Below are 18,694 nucleotides of genomic sequence, written 5' to 3' on the forward strand. Positions count from 1 at the left end.
TGTATTGGATAATGTCCGGGATCACATCAGTCTGATGCGCTCCCGAGAGAAAAAGGTAAAATATTCTGAATGTTTAAAATTGTGGCAGCATGAAGGGGATGCGTGGCTTAAAAATGTGCAAGCGACGCAAACTAGCGTTGCGAACACATTGCCAGCAAATACACCTGCGGCGCTGGATTGCAATGAGTGCGAGCCGTAAAATGGCGCGCACTTGCAGCACGGTAGCGTTGCGGAAGGTATTGCCAGCAGTTCACGTGCACCACCACCACCTTATGTGGATGGGGGTGCAGGTACAGTTATCGAAAAAACCCATAAAAATGTAACAAGCAATTTGTACCCTCTCTTAAGTAACCATAAGGAAAATATTTATGATGTGGATAATGAGCCTATTGTTAAGTCTGCCATTTCCCGTGCTGTACACATGTTAGATGCTGCACCACGACAATCACAAAGGGTGCCACCATCTCCATCAGTAACAGCACGGGAAGTGCTAACATCCTCTGCACTCGTAGAGGAAGTTGTTAATACTATACGTTGCAGCAACAGACTAAACCTCCAGCCAGGTAATAAGGTCAAAGGTAGCAGCGCGGCCGGTCTGCATCCCATTCGGACAATGACTGTTCCGAATGGAAATGTGGATGCGAACGGAATAGTGCCCACAAGGGAAGTGGTAATGCATTGTCCTTGGACAAGAGCGGAACTAAATTACATCATGAATGATTTCCCTGATCCAAAAAAAGGAATTAGCCAAATGTCAAAGATTTTTGAGGAATTTGGGTAGTTCTCATGAGCCAACTAACAAAGATTGGCGTGTGGTGTTAAGGGCCTGTCTACCACGCAATATCGACGTGACAAAATTTATCACAGATTGTATATTGGATAGTGACGTTCCCTTAACAGATGAAGTGAACCAAGGTAACATTTCCCGAATTATAACTCAATTGGGTATATATTTTCTAGTAGTTATTAACTGGAACAAAATTTTCACTATAAAACAAAAAGGAGAGTGAATCTGCAGAAGATTATTGCGACCGGGCTCTGCAGGCTATCACCCAGTACACTGGGTTAGAAGATATTAAAGATAGCACTCACCACAGGGGAATGATAGTCATGGTACTCATGGACAGTCTGAAAGAGAATTTAAATACTCGGGTTCAGACCTCACAACCTGGCTGGAGGGGAGTCACAATAGATACCCTCATAGAATCCGCCATAGAACATGACAAAAACATCTCAAAGAAGAGAGAGACCCAGAGCGAGAAACTAATGGCTGTCAGTATTCAAGCTCTAGAAGGAATGACGGTAACATCACAGCCAGCAGACACACATGCACCCACACACACCTGCACCTGAACAGTTACACGTCTTCACCAATCCCATGCCACTGCACACACAGCCCTACCCCACTTATCACACACAGCCACAAGTCCCATACTACCCACAAACTCCATACCCCCCACAATATCCTTTCCCTCAATATCCTTACCCATACCCACCACCTTTCCCTCTTGCTCAACTCCCACAACAATCCTTTCATCCACCCCGCTCACAAAAATATTTTAACTGCAACCAAGTGGGACACCTAAGTAAGTACTGCAAAGTGAAGAATGTGGGACTCCCAAACCAGATAGTAACAGGAAATCTCCAACAGGCACCAACTCCAATTGTGGCCGTTAATGCTTTATTGGAGAGTGGGAGCCAACGCTAGGAGTCGGGTCAAACTTGTGGTCTGCAGATAGACAGGTTGACGGGAAGTACTAGGGAAAAACTGGTAATGGTAATTGATGTAACTGATACCCAATCTCTGTTCTGCTTCCTTCCCTGTGCCCTAACACCCTGACTGTCAATATTTTTCTTTTCCCACCTAGGGGGAGGTGTACACTACACATGGACACGAGTGTCCCATGGGTTCATAGACAACCCCAGTATCTTCTCCCAGGCCTTATATGACTGTTTACAATCTTTTCAACCTGCCAATGCATCTGTTCTAATGTAAAATGTGGACGATTTATTGTTGTATTTAGGTCATGTTTAAATGATATTAAACTGTTGTGCTTTATCTCTCACACACAGGACACAAGGTTGCTAAGGACAAATGGCAGCCATGCCAGGCTAAGGTCAAATACTCGGAATACTGTCCAACCCAGGGGCCCAGGCAATATTTAGAGCAGTAGCTATTGATAACAGGATTTAATTGCAGGAATTTGTATGCAGATACGATATCCCTAGAATTATTAAAAGTGATAGGGGTACTCATTTCACAGGTGACGTCTTCCAGAACATGTGTAAGGTGATGGGTATTAATATCAAGATCATCCCAGACTGTCTTTTTATCTGTCCCCCTTTGAGATGCTGTTTAACAGGCAGCCTCATGTGAAAATATGATAATGAGGTTACTGTGCAGTATCTCACGAAGATGAGTAAGAACAACTGAAATTGTAAATGTTATTAACTAACATGTCTGAAGCAAAACTGTCATGATGTTGAATCTGGAGAATTTGTTATGATCCAATTTTTTACGCTCAGGTTGTCTGATAGATCAGTAGGAAGGTCCGTATCAGGTGTTGACGAGTACCACATCCTTGAAGGTGGCTGACAGAGATACCCATGCCCATTCCACTCACTGTAGAAAGGTCAACCAACCGGTGGAGATACGGGGCGGAGTCGAGGCAGATAACGTGAACCTGTTGATTGCGAGCCTGTTCCGGGAGGGTTAAAAGGTGCGGTGAGATACCGGAGCTAAAGAAATGTGTAGATCAGTGCCTCCAGCAATGATGATCTGTTTGGGGATACAAATGTTTCTGTGATGGAGGACCGATAGAGGAGATGGGAGCTGATGGCAGTGCTGATGGAGTGGAGTCAGGAGGAGGAGTGCTATGCCAAATCAGGGGAGTGTCTGACCAATCTTAGTACCGTAATTGTTGTGTTACCTGAGAAGAGTAGTCCCAGAGGTTATGACCCTCACACATGTTGAAATGCTCGGTATTCATAAAAACACACCATCACCATATCTTCACACACAGTATGAACACAGAGGCAAAATAAATATGATACCTGGTGATGTGCATATAGCCACTCAGTTAATTAGTGAGACAACTGGCTTTCAAGTTTTAGTAGCACTGGATCCCACCAGGATCGCTCGGGGTACACTAAATTTTAGATATATTCAGGACCTTGCAAAATTGATAGATAATATCACCGAGATGTATGATGACACTTTCAGGTATACAGGTAGGGAATTGCAAGCGTACAAGAAAGAACTGGTGCAACACAGGCTAGTGTTAAATTATTTAACCGCTGTCACTGGAGGATATTGCGTAACTTTGGCCACCCAATTTGGAGTGAAGTGTTGCACCTATGTCACCAATGATACCAGCGATCCCAAGGAGGTAATAGACCAAAAGATGGATGAAATTCTGCAGCTGAAATGGGAATTTCGGAAGAACCATCATGCTTCAGTGGCTGAAGTAGAAGAAAAGGTAGAGGAATGGGTTTCATGGTTGAACCCAGTGAAGTGGTTCTCAGGTCTAGGGGAGTGGGTCCAGGAAATGATCGCAAGCATAGGTAAACTCCTGATCCTTATACTGGTTGTCATCATAGTAATTGGCATATGTGTCAAGTGTGTTCGTAATGTGCTGAAGTGTGGAAAATGTAAAAATAAGGTAAATCGGAAGAGCAAAATTATGATGGTGGTTAGTAATGCCCATATGAATACTGAACTAGAAATACCATCATATAATGTATTATATTTAGATGTGCATAAAAAGTATTATTAAAATTTTATTTTTCTCATTCAAACATCTTAGATGATGTAAGTCTCTATTCCCCATCAAAACTTCCTTTATAGGACTGGTGCATCCCCACATCTTTCACATGATCTCCTAAGGTCCGCGGTGTGCGTATAATGGTAGTTTTATGTCCCCTCCTAGAGACACATTATTGATGAATTAAGAACCACCTTGTGCCATCCCCTAATAACATTAAGTAATATATAAATGTATGCCTAAATTAATTTTAAATCAGAGTGTAATAGCATGCTGTTCGCTATCAAAGGGTGAACTGTCGAAGCTGGTTTAGTGGCTGAGACAGAATCAGTGTAAAATTAGCTTGGAGCGACGCCATCTTGCGAATGACAACCAGACTCCATCTTAAAAATAAGAATCTGCAAGACGCCATTTTGCGACCAGCGCCATTTTAAGTTACAACTCACGAGCTAAGTACAGATGGCAATGTTTTTGATAATCTTTTTAGAAGGCATGATAGGCCCATTCTGGGGACAACCTTGCAAAGAGAAATACCAAAACAAACACAGTATCAGTTAGCAACTAGAAAAACAGATTCCTGAGAAAAGGAATTAGAAAAGAACAATACACCAGGAACTGTGGGTGTTTTTGCATGTAAATGGAGAGACCCCACTTGTGGACAGGTGTAGCTGTGGCAATTGTAATATAGCCCAGACACTTGAATTAAATCTGCTCTTTTAAACTCACTGTCAGATAGGCTGGCACCAGCAAGGTTGGGGGTCTCCACCCTGTTTGAGAGTGAAGCTCACTGCCCATAACACATTTGCATTGCAGTTTGAAAATGTTAGTAAGAAATGAGATATATATATATATATATATATATATGTATATATATATATTAAATCCATCATAAATAGAATCTCATGCATAAACACCACACATTACGCACAGTTGCGCTGTTAAGATGACACACATTAGCGAATACACAATATCCTGCATGCGAACGCTGTTTATTAGCTGCAATCGTGCACATCTGCCCCAAATCAGATAAACCTAACTAGCGTCTTTTCCCAAACTCCTAATACTTACATAATGCACACTCACATAAAAGGTTCCATAGCTTTAAAGAATAAGACCCAAGTTTTATTCATTACAAATGCTGTGAAATAAAGGCTATTTTGGTATCTAAGGTTTAATACGTGATAAGTAAGCCGTGTTTGGTATTATACTGATCTGCACTTTCTCAACAGCTTTCCGGTATCATCGGTGTGAAGATCGCAACATGCATTCTCAACTTATGGACCGTAGAGATATAAAGCACCAAAATGTATTTTGTGAAACAGCTTAGATTTGCATGCAGGGGGAATAGAGGTGACAATAGGCTGTCGGAGGCTGACCTGTGTCCATTTGAATCAACCTGTTAAATACCCTGTAACAGATGCACCCGCACTGGGAACCAATGGGATCGGCAACAAACCTCTCTATTGTGTTGTCTGTTTCTGTAAGAGTATAAATGTGTGTGTTGTGACCCAGTCTGGAGTATTCTTGCTGATTGCCGATTGACGGAGGTTTCTTGCTGATGCCGATATCTGGTCCAAAGCGCGTGCGTATGTATAACTGTATCTTGGGTCTATATAATTCTTTGCGCTAAATTGTACTTAGATCACAGCGTGTAACTGACTGTACTTTACTTGAATAATACTTTGTGCTTTGGAAACACATGTTCAAGGTCTAAAGTCTTTATTTTACTGTATGACTGCGTACGCAAATAGCGTCAATTTTAGAGGTTTATAGGCAGGGTTTAGAAGGTAAAGGTAGGTGCGTATAGAGGTTAAAATCCAGTATCCTTACATGGCAGTTAAGAGCTGAATGGCTGGTAGTTTATCACTCTCCAATTTATCACTTTCGAAAGCTTAGTACATCTCCCCCTTTGAGTCTTATAGTGGTGCTATTGTATATTGTCACATGCCAAGCTACAGTGATATTTTCTCAATATTCTTTTTCACTATAGTACTGTCATTTTTACTTCTATTTATGACTTGCTGTAGAAGTTGTCATAAATGTTTACACATATTCAAGTCTCTTTAAGAAGACGTATGACGTCCCCTTATTAGCAGAGAACTCTGGCATTCCCAGGCAATGCAATGGGTCTAATTCAGACGTGTGCGCAAACCCGATGATTTACATATATTCCGATTGTTAGAGATCTGCATTTTTCCCCACATCCTGCAACGCAATGCCATCACATGGAGGGGCTGAGGCTAAGAGGACGTGATTCACAGAGAATTGTATTTTGATAACCCTACGACCCACCCTTTTACCAGGAGGTGAGCATGAGGCATGAGTGTGCCCTACACTTTCAAGAGTCCATGAAACATCCCAAAAATTCAGTTGTAGTTGTCTCTCAATCATTTCGGGAGTGTTGGAAACTATACTCTTATATTGTGAGCTTGTACATGACTAGAACACTTCCTTGTGGTCTAATGCCGGGTACACACTAGACGATATGTCGCCTGATCTGGCGGATCAGACGTCATATCGGGCACATCGGCCAGTGTGTACTAGATATGTCGCTGACGATGCAGCGGGGGCCATTCGAAAGCAGTATGGCCCCTGCTGTTGCGCCGTCGCTGCTGGTATCACAAGTGTGTACGCACTTGCTGATACCGGCACCCCGCCGGATCCCGTCGCTAACGAGGCCGGTACACACTAGACATCGTCTAGTGTGTACCGGCCTTTATTGTACATATGAAAAAAGAAAGGATGCCTGTCAGCATAAGGTGTGCATGGTAGATCAGCTTTCTTTTTAAAATACTAAACGAGTTGCGGTATCTGTCATTACTCACATTTGCACAGTAAGGCCATTGGCATTAGGCAGGAAATGTCAGTATAAAAAAGTGGAAATAGATTAATATTAAGTATATATAATGTAATATAATCACACATACCAGCAGTGAAGGGATGGTCCCATTTAGCTTTTCTTTCACTACATCATTATTTCCTAGCTGACGGTATGTTGTTGAAGCCAGGGGCTTGTGTCTCTCTCTTCTTTTGTGCTTATTACTGATGTGTAGCAAAACTGCTAAATACAAACAAAATAACAGCTAATATACAAACTGGAAAGTATATGTAGTGATTTGTGATTGGCTTATACATTTGTTTGTTGCGGTTTATTTATAGAGCTTTAATCTATTACCTGTAGGATGTGTGGTGGCCTTGTCTGTTGCAGTTGTCTCTCTTGTATGTCTGTGGGTCTGGTGTTGGACATTTGGAAACTGATTACAAGCTGTAAAGCAATGCCCGCTGCTTTTAAACCGCTGCTTCTTGCCGATGTCCTGAGCAACAAGAAAAAGCATACAGTCACAGGGCATGCTTGTGGGGTTTAACAGGGCAGACTTCTGGGGTTTGAGTGAGGTGTCAAGTCTTCCATACGTGAATCCAAAACACAGTTATATCTGGCATATCTTCTATTGCAGACACATATTCTGTAAATTGTTCATTAAATACATTTAGGGGTTCATCAAAACATAATTATCACTAGTCATAATTATGATTTGAACTTGCTGCGAGTCCAAATAAAGTTTGGGAGGCATTCATCATGCCTCATTAACAAAAGTCTCACTTCTGAAAAGCTGCTCTATTTGCGGATTCAGCTTTTCAGAAAAGTGATACTTTTCCCCATTATCTGAACAGTCAATGTACTATTCTATAATAGGCTGCTGCTGTCCCCCTAATACTTTATTGTAGAGTGCGGGACTCCAGCCTCTGTACTTCTATGCAGCTGGAGGGGTAATGCCGGGCCGGACACTTGTAGCTTATTCTGCGGGCAGTAATACCATCAACTGCGGATGCACAGAAGAGATGCACAACTATCACAGCACACTGTATGGGCCGTAACCGGGCTACTGACTGTCAGTTGAGCCTGTCAAGTCAGCTAGAGAGACCAATGGAGGCCACCAATGGAGAGAGAACAGGGTGGGCCATCCATCCCAGCTGGCGCACTCACTGCTTTATGTGTGCCGGGACCAGGCGGGTCTGCTGAAAGCTGAGCTAAGCCTGTCAAGTCAGCGAGATGGACCAGCTCATCCTGGTACACACACTGTGTTGTATGTGTGTGTAAGCTGTAAATGGCACAGGGCTACTGACTTACAGTCTAGTAGACCTGCGCAGCAAATGCAGCACTCTGGGCCTGATTCAGAGCCAAACGCTCTGACCAGAGCGCTCGCTCTGAATCAGGGCCCTCCTCCATGAAAAAGGAGCGGCCTCCTGGCCGCTCGTATAGCTGTGGGTGACCACCCACAGCATATGCGAGCGACCAAAAAGATGGTCGCGATGGTCTTGACCATCGCGACCATCGGACTTGCGACGGAGACCCTGCGGTAGGGTCTCCCTGCCACAAGCCCTGGAGTGATTTTGGCTCTATCAGAGCCAAAATCACTCCCACTGACATCACTAGTGATGTCAGCGGGGCCGGCTTCAGACGGTAAGCGTTCCCATGGGAACGCCTCCGTCTGGCCGCCACCCCCCGGCACGCCCACCAAAGGGGGCGTGCTGTCAATCAACATCGACAGCACGCCCCCTTTGGTGCGAGACCCGGAGCGATGGAGAGCTCCCTCCGTCGTGCGCATGCGCAGTGGGGAACATCGACCCACTTGCGAGCGTACTGCCGCTCGCGAATGGGTCTGAATGACCCCCTCTGTCTGCAAACGTGAAAAGGAAACCATGGCTACCATCAATGGTCGGAAACCATTCATATCTCCGCCATCGATGGTAATCCTATTGCCCATAGGTAGGGGACTATAAATGGTTTGAATGGCCATCTCTAATAGAAAGAATAAAAAACCATCAGGGAGCTCTGTACAATTGAAGGCAGAGAACCATTACAATTCGACCATCGGTGGCAAAACCATCTACCATTGGTGGTTATCCATCGATGGTTAGTGGCCATCCCTACTCAAGAAGTTTTATTTGCTGAAAGAAGTAGTATTAAAGTGATATGAAGTTGAACTTAAGATGTGCCATTTTCAGAACGGCCAAGAAAGCAGGGGATAGTGACAGCTCTCTCAGGTACAACACATCCACGGTCTCTTGTGAGAGGCCTCCAAAAAAAAGTGTGTCTGGTTGTGTAAATAAAACTAAAGAGGCGTGATGTGCAACAGTGTAAATGGCACATCTTAAGTACAGCTTCATATCACTTTAATACTACTCCTTTCAGCAAATAGAACTTCTTGATTTTCTCCAAAAGAAGGAGATTTATGTGCTTACCTGTTAAATCCTTTTCTTCGATTCCATAGGGGACACAGGGGGTCATTCAGACCCGCTCGCGAGCAAAGGACGCTTGCAAGCGGGTCGATGTTGCCCCACTGTGCATGCGCATGACAGAGGGAGCTCCGTCGTGCGCATGCGCGAGACCCGGCGAGCGACGAGGAATACGTCACTCGGGGTATCGCACCAAAGGGGGTGTGCTGTCGATGGTGGGCGTGCCGGGGGCGTGGCTGCCAGACGGAGGCGTTCCCATGGGAACGCCTACCGTCTGAAGCCGGACATCAGTAATGATGTCAGTGGGAGTGAATTTGGCTCTGATAGAGCCAAAATCACTCCTGGGCTTGCGGCAGCGAGACCCTACCGCAGGGTCTCGTCGCAAGCCCGATGGTCGCGATGGTCTTGACCATCGCGACCATCTTTTTGGCCGGTCACATATGCTGTGGGTGGTCACCCACAGCTATGCGAGCGGCCAGGAGGCCGCTCCATTTTCAGGTAGGAGGGCACTGATTCAGAGCGAGCGCTCTGGTCAGAGCGTTCAGCTCTGAATCAGGTCCACAGGCTTTACGCTGGGTATAGGTTGGTGGAAAGGAGTCTGGGCACCACACAGTTAACTTTGTCAGGCACAGCATAGGCTCCTCCTTCCCCCTATATCCCGCCCCCAGCCAGAGGCCACCTCAGTTAACAAGCCTGAAACAAGGAGCAAGAAGGAGAAGAAGGAAGATCGGTATGCACTTAGGTCAAAGTACACAAAATAGGTGACCAGGAGAACCAAAAAAAAAAGAGCAAGCTCAACAAGCCTGGTGCGTCAAGGTGGGAGCCCTGTGTTCCCTATGGAATAGAAGAAAGGATTTAACAGTTAAGCACATAAATCTCCTTTTCTTCTTCCTCCATATGGGACACAGGCCCTGATTCGGAGCCGGACGCTCTGACAGAGCGCTCGCTCTGAATCAGGGCCATCCCTGCTCCTTTTTGGAGTGGCCTCCTGGCCGCTCGCATAACTGTGGGTGACCACCCACAGCTATAGCGAGCGGCCAAAATGATGGTCGCGATGGTCAAGACCATCGCGACCATCGGGCTTGCGACAAGACCCTGCAGTAGGGTCTCGCTGCCACAAGCCCTGGAGTGCTTTTGGCTCTATCAGAAAGCACTCCCACTGACATCACTAGTGATGTCAGTGGGGCCGTCCCCAGACGGTAGGCGTTCCCATGGAAACACCTTCTTCTGGGCAGCCACGCCCACCGGCACGCACACCAAAGGGGGCGTGCTGTCAATCACCATCGACAGCACGCCCCCCTTGGTGCGAGACCCATAACGACGGCTTGGCCGTCGTTATTCGGGTCTCGCGCATTCGCACGATGGACCCGGGTGCATGCGCACTTGAGCAACATCGACCCGCTTGCGAGTGCTCAGCGCTCGCGAGCGGGTCTGAATCAGGCCCACAGGCTTTATGCTGGAACGTCCCACAGCTAATCCCCTAAGGGAGGAGACGCTCCTGGGCTGTGCTAAGAACCCTTCGCCCCAAAAACCGCACCAGGATTGGCGAAGGTATCAAAGGAATAGAATTTCAGGAACGTATTGGCAGATGACCACGTGGCTGCCCTACACAAGCTGCTCTGCAGAAGCACCACGTCGTACTGCCCACGAAGTTTCCACCTACCGGTTTGAATGAGCCCTCACCACGGACAGTGTAGGAAGATCCGCCATAGCATAAGTGTCCTGAATTGTCAAACGGATCCATCTGGCCAGCGTCTGCTTAGTCGTTAGCCCCATTTGTGAAAGTCATACAGGACAAAGAAAGCATCTGTCCTATGCAGGCCCTTTGTCCTATCTACATAAATCTGGAGGGCCCGCAAGATATCAAGAGAGGCCTCATCCAGAGAAGAATCCAGAACCTGGAAAGCAGGAACCAAAATCTCTTGATTGATGTGAAACCTGGAAACAACCTTAGGAAGTTAACCTAGTCGCATTCGAAGGACAGGTTTGTCCTCATGAAAGATTAGAAACGGAGAGCGACAGGATAAAGCGCTCAAGTCCGACACCCATCTGGGCAGAAACTATGGCCAGGAGGAAGACAGTCTTCCAGGTAAGCCAAGAAATGTCCGCAATATCCAAGGGCTCAAAAGGCAAAGCTTGCAGGGCCCTAAGAACCAGAGACTAAGGGCCTGATTCAGAGCCGTTCGCTATTTGCGGTCATTCGTTCAAAAACAAGGGGTGGCTATTCAAATGATCCGTTCGCAAATTGCAGTCTGTTCACACCTCTAAGTCTGAACGAGCGAGCAAAACATACGCTCGTTTATTTGATAAAAACGCCCCCTGGCCGCTCGCACCATACGTCATGTCCGCTATTTATTAGATTAATCGAGTACATCGTAGAGCGTATGAACTGCTCGCTATTCTTGTGGTTGGTTTTTTCAACCGCTATTTTGCGAGCAGTTCTGAGTTAAAAAAAACCAAGTGACGTGGTCAATGACGCTGCTGTATTAATTATGCACTCCCTTAAAACGCCCGTTTTGACCTTTAAGCACGCCTGCGTTCGAATTCCACTCCCCCGTTTTCAAGCACCTTCCCCTGTTACCACCCACATACGCCTCATTCTGTCACTCAAAATAGCAGGCACTCGCTATATAGCGTACAAACGATTTTCAGCCACACTGACTGGTTCGCGCATGCGTACTAAAAACCGTACGCATGCGCAGATGTGCGAACATCGCTCGGAACGAGCGTACGGCCGCTAGAGAGCGGCTCTGAATGAGGGCCTAAATTCCAAGGAGCCATCGGCGGTACAAATGGGGGTTGTACATGGAGGACCCCTTGCAGAAAAGTCAGAATATCAGGTGCAATCTGTTTCTGAAAGAGGACCAAAAAAAGTGAAAACTGCTCTTTCAGTGAGGCAAGGCGAAGGCCCAAATCCAGCCCTGTCTGCAAAAATAAGAATTTGATAAAGTCGAAATGACCTGGGGTTAAGATTTCTAGTTGAACACCAGTTAAATTAAAGCTGAGTACACACGTAAACATTTTATGTCCAACCATCCAACTAGTTGATTGGTTGAAATTAAAATCTGGTAAGGTATGGGAGTAAATGATGATCAGCAATTTTCTCCTAAATGCCAGTAAACAGATGAAAATTATCGTTCAGACAAGTTTGTTACATTTTTGATCTAAACAATTTGTTCACACAACAGTTTTTGTGCATTTTCCGGCGTTTGGGAGCAAATTGCTGATTGTCATTTGCTTCCATACCTTACCAGATTTTCATTCCAACCAATCAACTAGTTGGATATTTGGACGGAAAATCTTTACCCATGTACCCAGCCTAAGTCCTCCAAACTCTATAGTTAACTCTAGCCGAAGAGGGCTTACGGGCATTAAGAAAACAAAACAAACACTGCGCTGTAATCAAGGCTGACTATGAAATCATCATACATGTATGATGAGTTCATAGTCAGCCGTGATTACAGCGCAGTGTTTGTTTCGTTTTCTTGAGTTCATTTCTTATTGGAGTTCACACCAAACTCCTAAGCACCTGCTGCTTATCACCATTGACGATTTTTTAATATTAGCGCCGGGAGTTCGGTAGATTTATACCTTTTTGGCTTACGGGCATTAAGCATAGTGTTAATGTCTGACCTGGAGAATCCTTTAACTCTTAAGACAGATGTCTCAAGAGCTACCCCGTCAAAGCGAGATGGGTAAGATCCGGATGCCAGCACGGGCCCTGAGACAGAACATCTGGCCGCAAGTGGAAGACGCAGAGGAGCATCGAAGGTCTACATACCACACCCTTCGTGGCCAATTGGGAGCCACTAGGATCACCCTGCTTCCTTCCAACTTCAATTTGCGGAGGACCTGAGGAATCAGAGAGATTGGAGGGTAGATGTACAGGACCTTGAAGGACCAGTGGACCGCCAAAGTGTCCACCAGAAAGGCCTCCGGCACTCTAGTGCAAAAGCAATACCCTGGAACTTGGTGATTGTGCCAGGGACACCGTCATGTCGATGTCTGGCAAACCCCAGCAAAGACCAGTGTCACGATCCGGTGCAAGAGTTCCTCAATGGAGGACGGTGATCCGGGGCGTTCGGATGGCTAGGGAAGTGACAGTCCTAGTTCCCCAATAAAGGTCAAACCCAGGTGTTGGTGAGACCTAGCCAGAGGCGCGGAGTCTAACCCACTTGGTGGTCTTCACCAGTGACCCCTCCAATTAGGATGTGAGTTTCGCAGCACCAAGTGAGCAGGTTGCGTCCCTCTGACTATGTACCTGGGAGAGACGAGGAAACCAGGATGACACTGTTACTAGTACACAAGAGATGAACAGAATACAGGAATTGAACTGAATACTTGAGCAGTGGAGATGTACTGAATACTTGAACACTGCAGATAAACTAAATACTTGAATATTGGAAAGGAACTGAGGGCCTGATTCAGACCCGGTCGCAAGCGCTGAGCGCTCGCAACCGGGTCGATGTTTGCCCACTGGGCATGCGCATGACGGAGCCGGCTCCGTCATGCGCATGCGCGAGACCCGGCTAGCGACAGGTGCTCCGTCGCTCCGGGTCTCGCACCAAAGGGGGCGAGCTGTCGATGTTCAGTGACAGCTCACCCCGTTTGGTGGGCGGGCTGGGGGGGTGGCCGGCCAAACGGAGGCATTCCCAACTGAACGCTTGCCGTTTGGGGGCGGCCCCACTGACATCACCAGTGATGTCAGTGGGAGAGCTTCCGGATCTGTTAGAGCAGAAAGCTCTCTGGGGCTTGCGGCCACGAGACCCTACCACAAGGGTCTCATCGCAAGCCCAATGGTTGCGATGGTCTTGACCATCGCGACCATCAACCTGGCCGCTCGCTATAGCTGTGGGTGGTTACCAAAAAAAAAAACGCCCTGATTCAGAGCGAGCGCTGGAACACTGGAGGTGAACTAAATACTGGAATAGCATTCCCGCTAGGCTGTTTCAGTGGGGCATCGCCTATAGGTTCTGTCCTCAACCCGTGGGCCGCACGGTGGGAAAACCGACAGAGCAGTGGTCACCGCCGGTGAATGGACGCCGGGCACATTCATCCGGCATCCATTCACAGTGATCGCGACACTTGGGGGCTGCCCGGCATGTCCGTAAGTGCTGGGCACGCCCCCAAGAGTGACAAAATGGGAACCGTCATTCTTGGGGGCGTGCCTGGCACTCTAGTGCAAGAGCAATACCCTGGAACTTGGTGATTGTGCCAGGGACACCCAATACTGGAGAACTGTGAGTAGGCTGAAGCAACACTCTGAAGGAAATAGCACAGAGCAACACTGGTGAGTATCACAGTCACTGGAACAACGAAGTTGAACAGCAGTTCCTGTTCCTGGAGTCAGACTTAAATACCCCTGGGTAGCTGATCAATGAATCAGCTGAGTGACCACAGGACTACCATTAAAAGAGACTAGTCAGGTGATATGGACCAACATGGCTGCGCCCATGCCCGGCACCCCGGAAACCAGGACGCACGCACGGAAGCCCTAGCAGACCTCAGGGAGAATACTCAGTTAACACTCACCTCCATTCCCAGCGACTGAACACCTAAGCCCAAGGACGCCGGCGCAGAGGTGAGTAGCCGCGATCCCAGGCAGCATCGGAATAACCAGGAGTTGAAAGATATCCAAATGTAGGGCACATTCGCCTGAATGAACGTCCTGACGGCTTAGGAAGTCCGCTTCTCTTTTGCACTCCCAGAATGTAAATTGATAGAGGCGGAGGATGCCTCTACATCAACCGGAGAATGACTTCCTTCATGGCAGCGCGACTGCCTCCCTAATAATTTATGTATGCAACAGCTGTCCCGCTCTGAAAACCATTCTAAATTCCAGAACATTGATCGGCAAGAGGTTCTCAAAAAACAGTTCATCTAGCAAGTGCACAGGTGTAGTCATTATGCAGGTGCACAGGTGTAGTCAAAGATCCACAGGTGGAGCTAATTATTTCACTTGAGATTCTGTGAGGAGACCTGGAAAACATGCCCTGTTTGCGGTCCTAAGGACTAAGGAGCCCATTCAGACCCACTCGCTAGATGCATTCGCTCACACCCAGCGTATGCAAATTCGGCTAAGTGACGGCACGGCAGGCGATCGTACGGCAAGGCATAAGCACGCCCAGTATGTCTTGGCGTGTGTTTGCTTTGTGTATGTAGACGCCCACCAGCCTGTCTTAAGACGCCCACTTGCGCATGTCATCTCCAGGAAGTGTATGCAACCATCGGTACATTGGGTACCATCGGAAACTAAAGCAGCGCTTGAGGTTGACTGTACCCTACCTTGAAATACAACCAGGTGACGTGTACAATGACGCTGCCTCTTAATTATGCACGCCTCTGTAAAGGCGTTGAGACGCTCAGGCACGCCTGCGTTCGCACCTCCACTCCCCATTTTTTAATGGACAGCCACTGTCACCACCCACAAACAGCCTCTCCTGTCATGCACTCTGCTGGGCAGTCTATGCGCAACGAGTGAACACTTCTCGATCTCTAGCACTGATTCGCGCATGCACACTGCAATGCTTACACATGTGTAGAAAGCGAAAATCGTCCAGCTACGAGCAAACGCATCCTAGCGAGGGCGGCTCTGAATCAGGTCCTAAGTGTGTGAACCTGTGCTCCCCAACACTTTTCAAGATATCCATGGTTGAACACAGGTAACTTAATTAGTACCTCAGTTAATTTGCTTTAACCACCTGTGTTCAACCATGGATATATCTAAAACCTGTTGGAGAGCCTTGAAGACCGCGCTTGGGGACCTCTGCTTTAATGATTCATAAAAGGGTCACGGGAGCAGTCTTTATTACGCATGGAGCTTTTTTTTTATATGAAACTGTAGTACACTGATTGCAGATTACAGATGTGCTTCTACACTGAAGTGCATCATCAGGTTAAATTTTAAGTTAGTTTGCCGAGTAAAAATGGAAGTCCATCAGCGATACTAGGGATGGACATCGGAAACCGATGGCTAGCAACCATTGATGTTTCAGATTTGATGGAAGTACTTTTCCCATCGAATACTGGGAATTTGATGGTTGCTAGCCATCGGATGTAGCATTCCGATGGCTGGCTGTGAGCATAGCAGAGCACAGCATCTATTCTCAGTGTAGGGGGGGGCCCGGGGGCATCCCAGCATCTCGGAGATTGCAGGGCACGCCCCCTCAATGAAGTGGACAGGGAGAGCCACAAGGCTCTGTCCCTTCCAGATAGGCACGCCCCGTTTTCACGGTTGCGCTGCGATGGCTAGTTTCCATCGCATCACTGGATTTGACGTCAGAAGCCCAGCAACCGTTCGATGCCATGCTTCTGATGTCCATCCCTAAGCGATACATCTCTAAAATGAATCCTCACCACCACTTTATCTTGTTTCAATAATTGTAATCATACCCTATTACACTAAAGATCCCAGGTCCGACCTGGGATTTTGAACACGGTCCAACCCCGTTTCCACTACGGTTGGTCACGTTCACTCTGCACCCGTGTACAGTGGAACTCTTCTGACGGTGCTTGGAGATAACATAGGGGGAGATGTATGAAGCCCAGAAGCAGTATAAGCGCACATTAGGTGCGCTGATACCGCTTCTCCCCGATGTATGATCGGGGCCTGGGCTGTAAATGACAGGGGCGCTACGCGCTAGCCTGGGCCATGTACGAACGGTCTCGCCTGACCGTTCGGCCCACTGTAGCTGTCGTTATCTATAGCTACAGCCTGGCGCTGTCCTATCTCCACAGCAAGGACAGCGCTGTCCCTGCTGGGGCTGCTGCCGTCTCCAGGCTGCACGCGGGGATCTCACGATACTTGCGAGATCCTGCGCATGCTCAGTGGAGCAGGCCGGGACAGAGACACAGCGCATCAGCACTAGGCTGATGCGCTGCTGTCTCTAGCGGGTAGCGCCGGAGGGGGGAGTTAACGCTCCCCCTCTTCGGCCGATGACATGTTTTTACATCACATCGGTAGTGCTTCTTGCTTCGCCTCGGTAAAGAGGCGAAGCAGGAAGCGTTATATTGTTAAGTGCCGGAAGCAGGAAGCATTAACTGCCGCTATCATACATCTACCCCATAATCTCCAAGCACCAGGAAATCCGGATCTCCCCATGTGGAAATGGAATGAGATAGATCCCCTTGTTTCTGTACGATGACGTCATCAGCCAGTGTCCAACATCATTCCCTACCATCCAAGTGGGCATAGAGGGTAAATATATTCTTGGCCGCTGAGCCCGCAAGGGGGCTACTTTCTTATTTTCCTGGAAAGTGTGGGCAGAAACCTCCACTTCCACCCTCACTCTCGTCACTTCCAGGTACGGCTACTGAAGGGGTTTTATACTTTTCCATGTGGAAACGGGACCGGAACGTCCAACTTGGGTTACCTGTGTATTCTACCCCTTAACCCAGGTCCTACTCATGTCCAACCCTGCTTGCTTCCCAGGTTGGACTGCCGGGTCACTGTTTTGGGATCCATTTCCATTGAGGTCAGACCCTGGTTGACTCAGCAATAACCTGGGTTTTTCACTCAGTGGAAAAGGGGTATTACTTGAAAAATTATATGTCGCTTTTACACTGCTCAGCAAATTGTAGCCACTACCCTTGCACTGCCCAAATCCTCCCCTTCACCTGTGCAAACCTCGGATTCCCAGTAAATGTTGCCATCTTGTTTTGCAAACCTATGCGCTTTAGAGAAAATCTTGGAGCACTTGAACAATTCAAGGTGCAAGATGGGAATTAAGATTTGCGCTGCAACTTGGGCCACTTTGCGCTTCGTAAATTACATCCAGCATTTCCATTTCAGTCTGTTCCACATCAAGACACCGTTTCCAATGTATGATGTCATAATCTCTTACCATGAACAAAGCAGTCTGTCTCCGAAGAGGTCTCTGTCCCCTACAGTGGTGAGTCTGTATATGTCTCACAGATTTCTCCACAGGCAACTCTAAATGATCAGTCAGTCTGTCTTCTGAGCTTTATCTGACAATCACCATTTTAGAGTATTGTCAGCCAGTCTGTCTCCTCTCCAGTGACTTATCTGCCAGTAAGAATGTCTCTATAGTGACACCTGGTCAGTCTTTCTCTTCCAGAGCTCAGACCAGTCAGCTTGTCTCTCTATATAGAGTCTTGTCAGGCTATTTACTATCAGTTCACAGAGACTTCTCCAGCATGTCTGAAGACTGAAGTCTGCTGAGAAGAGTTTTATGTGAACCTGTCTAGAGAGTTATGTCTGTCGGGCTCACTGCCTTCGGTACAAATTTCTGTCTGTGGGGCTGTCTCTGCCGCTCCGTGCTCCTCTCTCTCTCGCTTTAATACTGTACGTCTCCTCCAAGTCCCTTTGTGTCTGTCTTTTCAGGAGTTTTTCTCTGTAGTTCCCTACTGACTCTCCGCTCTCTCAAAAGTTAATGTCAATCCGTTACCCTGACAACAAGGTGACATCACGGATTCGGCCGCCATCTTACCACACCCACGCCTCAGCGGTGTGCCAATGTGGCGGGCTTGGGCTTTTTACCTGTTGCAAGTGGTGAAGAGAAGCGGTCTGTGTAAATGCCAGGAGCAAGTGACATACAGAGACTAGTTTAGTCATGGGTACATGCTGTGAGTGCAGTATTTCGCAGGTAAAGTGGTCTGATACTATTATCTGTTTATTTGTATTTACCACCACTGCTGGGTGTATTTTGCAAGTAACTACACTTGATGTTGCC

The 18,694-nt window shown here is 47.3% G+C and overlaps 1 protein-coding gene across 2 annotated transcripts in view; it reads right to left on the minus strand.

Annotated features, from left to right (window-relative positions):
* Positions 1-18,475, minus strand: part of CUNH20orf96 (chromosome unknown C20orf96 homolog) — a 99,417-nt gene extending 80,942 nt beyond the window's left edge. Inside the window, exons 1-3 of one of the 2 annotated variants that reach the window (XM_088467156.1) lie at positions 17,846-18,475; positions 6,940-7,078; positions 6,692-6,822 (exon numbers count right to left, since the gene is read on the minus strand). In XM_088467156.1, the coding sequence (XP_088323282.1) occupies positions 6,692-6,822; positions 6,940-7,078; positions 17,846-17,848 (273 nt within the window). In that variant the 5' untranslated portion in view covers positions 17,849-18,475. Of the gene's footprint in view, positions 1-6,691; positions 6,826-6,939; positions 7,079-17,845 lie in introns of both variants that reach the window. The other variant, XM_088467155.1, reaches the window with a different exon arrangement.
* Between the last annotated feature and the right edge of the window lie 219 nt (positions 18,476-18,694).

The sequence above is a fragment of the Taudactylus pleione genome, unplaced genomic scaffold (genome assembly GCF_031769625.1).
Source record: "Taudactylus pleione unplaced genomic scaffold, aTauple2 ptg000069l, whole genome shotgun sequence".
Lineage (NCBI taxonomy): Eukaryota > Metazoa > Chordata > Amphibia > Anura > Myobatrachidae > Taudactylus > Taudactylus pleione.